Below are 4,999 nucleotides of genomic sequence, written 5' to 3'. Positions count from 1 at the left end.
GCTTTGCTTTGCACTACTGTTATCAATGCTAATGCTCAAATTATCCATTTCATCTGGTGCAATTTCTAAGTTGTATATTTCTCTCAACTGTGCAATAATACTATTTATTGTCCATACTGGCAACAACATTTTTTTGTAAACTGTACTTTTGTGCATATTTAATTTAGGTGCTTAGGTACAAATTCACCCGATGACAGATTTGTAACATCCGAATTTACAAAGTCCGTTGATATCATATCAACTGTAACCAAGCTTCACTCAAACTCCGAACGACTCTTTAAGGTCCTCCATTAAATCCTATTGTATCAAGCTGCTTGTGCCCAAAACAGGATAAATCTATGAATGCTGAACGAGTGACTTTGAAAGTACACGCAAAGTTTCCGTCTTCATGTGAAAGCTGGGGGAGTGTACGCCGCGACCTGCGTTGCATAACGGCTTCTTTCCGTCAGTCTCGTTTGGTTTTTCTTTCAACTTTCCGCCCCTTTCCCTCACAGCAGACCGCTGAGGTTTCCCTGCGCTCTGATTGGCTGGTGGGCTCCGCCGGCGGAGCGGGTGTGGAGAGCTTTATAATAAAGTCCTTCGCTTGTCATCTTGTAACTGTTCGGACACACAGCAGCCAGGTGGTGTTTTATTTCACTGCTCCAACATGTCCTCAGACATTAACACAGGTGAGTCCGTCGACTGCTTGAGCCACTAAATGCTGATGCACTGATGGAGATCATAGGCCTGTAACAAACAGTTAACAGCATTGTAATGCTTTCAGAGAGGCTCTAAGCTTTATTTTTAACAAATCCCAGACTGGCCTAATCCTTTTTACATCACATCACAATTTAAAGTTACACTGAGAGAGTGAGCAGCTTTGTAAATCATGTAGCCTGCTATGCTTTCATTTTATACCCCATGTTTTCCTGTGACACACATCTGTATCCTTTCATAATGCGCTCATATTTGTCTTGCTGTACATTTGTTGCTGTCCTCGCCTTTCCATAGGGGACTGTTAAAGCTCTGTCATATTCATGTTAGCTTCATAAAATAACTTTGTGCTGAAATGATGTTTGTTCATCTCATACATCTGTTATTTTGTGACTGTGCATTTATTCAGGAAATGGCCAAAAGTGTTGCTTTATTGCAGCCCAAAGCATCAGACTTGGACTTAAAATGTAATATTTGTTTATCGCAGCTTGCACACCAGGTGTTTTACAGGCTGTTAGATGTTTTATATGCCTTATGGGCTGTTAGGTTTATTTTCTCACATCAAGTTATCTGATACAACCCACTGACATAAACGTCAACTGCAAGTTTTTGGCTTTTATTTAAGTTCATTCTCAGCCAGAAGATATTTGTGTCACAAGCTATTGTAACGTCAAAGATCTTTGTGACATTCTGTTTTTTTCACCTTTAATCAGGGCCTTAAAATGTTACGTGTTTCAGCACTTCCTCCGTTTTTCTCTCTGCTATAACTGAGACGGTCTTCACATTTTCTTTCAGTGGAGTAATGTGGTTTGTTTCCAACTGCTGTCACGTTTCCTGCAGACTTGGAGCTCGAGCTGGGCGAGTTGCTGCAGGAGTTCCAGGATGTGGTGGAGGAGCTGAAGGCCCCTTCTCGAAGCAGACCTCATGCGTACCAGCACGTCCTGCAGGAGGCCAAAAGTCGCACAGCGCCCGGGGATGACAGCGGAGTGGAGGACTCGGATTATGGTGAGTGACAGAGTCGTCACCACAAAACAATGTTACTGTGATCAAGATAATGTTTGCTCATTGTTCAGAGTGCAGGGAAGGAAAGAGATTATTTAGTGGATCATTTGCTGGTGGGTGAGGTTGTGTGGGGTCCCCATGGGTGCTAGTTGGGCCCCTTTATCAGCCCGAACAACTGCGGCTTTGCACTTTTAATTTGCATGAAATTAGTGGTACAAGAGGACACATCCCTGTACACTCCTATTAAAGCGGCTGTTCGGCTCATGACAATACTGCCGCCGTGCACTGGAATGAACTGCAATTATGGATAACCCATCTCCTGTAATTTGCTGGGTTTTTTGTTGCTGCCTCCATTGTGCGTGTGATGATGGTTATGAGATAAAATAATAACGTGTGTTTTTCAGCTCCCATGCGTCGTCATTATTGAAAGTATTTCAGCCACCTAATGTTTCAACAGGCAAACTGCTTTCAAAAAGCCGGCACAGCGGACACGTGTTTAACTGCATCTTACTGCATGTTATTATCATTGTGCGCAACTCCTGCATTGTGTTGAAATGGTTGTCATTGTTGTTGTTGATCATTTGCATGGGCTGGCCTTAGTGCTTATCTTCTGTTTATTATCTCTACTCACTCCTTCCTCGCCTCCCTCCCTTTCCCCCTCAGGCAGCGAAGCTTCTTTGGGAAACAGTTTGAACACCAGCGAGGAGGAGCTTCACACAGCAGGCATAACGCTGGCACCGAAAGGTACTAGAGACTCCCATCGGCCTATCTCCATCCAGATAGCCCTCGTTCTTGCAGTGATCGCTATCACTTTTGCTCTGATCACTATCACAGCCACACAAAAACCCCTCTGCATTAAGCTGGGAGCTCTTTTGTTTTTACACAACAAAGCCCCTGCCGCTGTGACTGTGACGTCTCAGCCGTCCTCTCTCCAAGTCTCCTGCAGGGGTTTGTTTGTGCTGTTATGTTATGTGGAGAGACTGGCTCAGGTGTGTTTAAATGACAGAGACTGCTGTTACATCTCAATGGATAAAAACAAGAAGGTGACCGGGAGGTGTCACTCACTCTGTCTGTGTTTACACAGAATACCTTCATATATTTACAACAGAGATCCCAGTCAGATCCATCAAGCTGCCAAGGTTTTATAGTGCTCGAGATCAGCTTTATCCCAGTTTGTGGTAAAGAAGTTGAAAATGGTTTTTGCAAGTCCAGAAGCAGTTTGATTCATATGTACAGTAATTCTGGGACTTCGATTAGTTTTCAGCTTTCTGGTCCAAAGGAAATTCCAGTGAACTGAGCTGCATTTCTCCACAAAAATGTTCCACTGCTGGGTTTTTTTTCCTATAGTTTCTCAAATTCCTTTTCTTTCTGTCCTCTTTCTGCAGCCAAGCTGGGAGACACAAGGGAACTTGAGAGTTTTATCAACATGTTGGATCAAGAACTTGCAGGTACATATTTAAGACAATTACACCCACCCATCAGCCAGTCTTCCCTTTATTCCTTTTGCACTTAAGCTGACAAGGCAGCAGGCTGCAGTGTGTAATGTTGGTGCAGACGCTGACAGAGTGCATGATGCACATTGAGTGTGTAGTAGTAGCCACTTTGTTTGTACCCTGTACCACCCCCCCACCTCCCTCTCAGTTTATCTCTGTGCACCTCTTGTGTGTAAATGCCATGTCTGGGGACTCAGGTGGACTATCTGCACAACCTTTAGTGATAATAGCATCACGATGCTCCGACTACATGAGCATCGTGATACTGCTATCAGCACAAAAGCAGTGGTGTTTCAGCGGCCCATGAACATACGCATGGCCCTGTGCACACACACAAACCACAAAGAAGAAAACATACGTCCTCTGCTCTCAGTGGTCTTGACACAGACAGAATTAATGTTACTAATTAATCGTAAGTCTTCCTGTATCTTTACAAGGCTCAGTTATTAGGCGGTGCATGTTTGTGTGTGTTAATGTGCCTGTGTGCTTGTTTTCTCATTCTGTCTCCTGAACCTCTGCAGTTTTCTCTTCCTCTCTCTTTTGCAGAAATGTGAACAGAGAGTGAAAGCGAGCCACGTAGACGGGGGGGCGGGGGAACAGGCCAGGGGCGACATGGCTGGCTACTGCCGAGCAGACAGGCAGATCTACACCAGAGCAGATCTGAGGGAGCAAAATGCTCCCCTGGCTGCTCCGGGGGAAAAGGTTAACATCAGAAATTAAAAGGGCACTCCATTCCAAAATGCAAGAACACCCTCAGACCCCTGGCGACGCCTTGTCCAGCCGGCAAGATGACGTCCCTGCAGCATCAGATCCTTGACAACGCTTCCATCTGTCCGGGAAGAGAGAAAATGCTGCAGAGACCATAGAAAGCATATTTAATGCCACATTAAAAGTACAAAGTAAAAGTACTATTCCAGTAAAAAGGGGGGCCTAAATCCTCAGTGCCATATTTTTTAAAAGGAAGCTATCTTTGTTTAGTTCAAAATTACTAATGGCACTTTAGTTTTAAACAAATTTCAGGCCCAAGGGGCTCAGCTTTGCTTTGTAATATCAAACGTCATGTCGGTGCTGATGTTTCCAGTGTACAGTTCTTGTTAATATTCTTTTTTTTAAATATGAATTGTTGTACAGATGAATGCACATATAAATAAAGCCAAATTTTGATGGACATATTGATATAAAGTATTTCATTTGTTCTGTTGATATACAGTATATACAGTATACTAAACTAAATTGAATATTGTTCGAGTGTAGAGAAACTGCTGTCCTTGCTGGCCACATCTGAATCTACACACACACACACACACACACACACACACACACACACACACACACACACACACACACACACACACACACACACACACACACACAATGCTGAAAGCCTTTCACTTTTCTAACAAGCACACCTGACAGTCCTGACAACAAATTATATTCAATGCGCCTACACCTTCACTATCCCCTAAATTGACTGTTGCTACTGTCACACCACATGTCTCTGCAGCCCTTCTGCTATTCTTCTTTGTTTGTACCTCTGCTTCCTGTATGTCTGTTCTGATTATGCTTTGAGTTTCACTTCTGCCACCAAATCAGGAAAACCACAAATTTAGCTCAGGCACCATGTGAAGACAGCTTGAAAGGGAAGTGCGTCAGTTGTGCTCCGAGAAACAATGCTCATTTAGACTTTGCACTGTAATTCTTATGCAGGGGCTTTGACTCTGTAACAACTTATTCCCATAAATCCAAGCTTTGCACAGAAGGAAGGAAATGGTTCTGCTTTGTTTGAGTCGCCTGAGAGCATCTCAGCGGTT

General features: G+C 43.7%; 1 protein-coding gene across 1 annotated transcript; it reads left to right on the top strand.

Annotated features, from left to right (window-relative positions):
- Positions 1–541: 541 nt before the first annotated feature.
- LOC139330830 (regulator of cell cycle RGCC) lies at positions 542–4,358 on the top strand. The gene is made up of 5 exons (XM_070961941.1): positions 542–668; positions 1,534–1,698; positions 2,359–2,439; positions 3,081–3,143; positions 3,735–4,358. Exons 1-5 carry the CDS (start codon positions 647–649, stop codon positions 3,740–3,742), a joined length of 339 nt encoding a protein of 112 aa, XP_070818042.1. The 5' UTR covers positions 542–646; the 3' UTR covers positions 3,743–4,358.
- The last annotated feature ends 641 nt before the right edge of the window (positions 4,359–4,999 follow it).

The sequence above is a fragment of the Chaetodon trifascialis genome, chromosome 5, assembly GCF_039877785.1.
Source record: "Chaetodon trifascialis isolate fChaTrf1 chromosome 5, fChaTrf1.hap1, whole genome shotgun sequence".
NCBI classification, from domain to species: Eukaryota; Metazoa; Chordata; class Actinopteri; order Chaetodontiformes; family Chaetodontidae; genus Chaetodon; species Chaetodon trifascialis.
This window is presented reverse-complemented; position numbering and strand designations above follow the sequence as displayed.

Excerpts from the sequence above, each read along its gene's own strand:
- LOC139330830 (XM_070961941.1), top strand. The coding sequence starts at position 647 with ATGTCCTCAGACATTAACACAG. Across the intron at positions 1,699-2,358 it reads AGTGGAGGACTCGGATTATG|GCAGCGAAGCTTCTTTGGGA; the intron begins GTGAGTGACAGA and ends TTTCCCCCTCAG. Across the intron at positions 2,440-3,080 it reads CATAACGCTGGCACCGAAAG|CCAAGCTGGGAGACACAAGG; the intron begins GTACTAGAGACT and ends CTCTTTCTGCAG.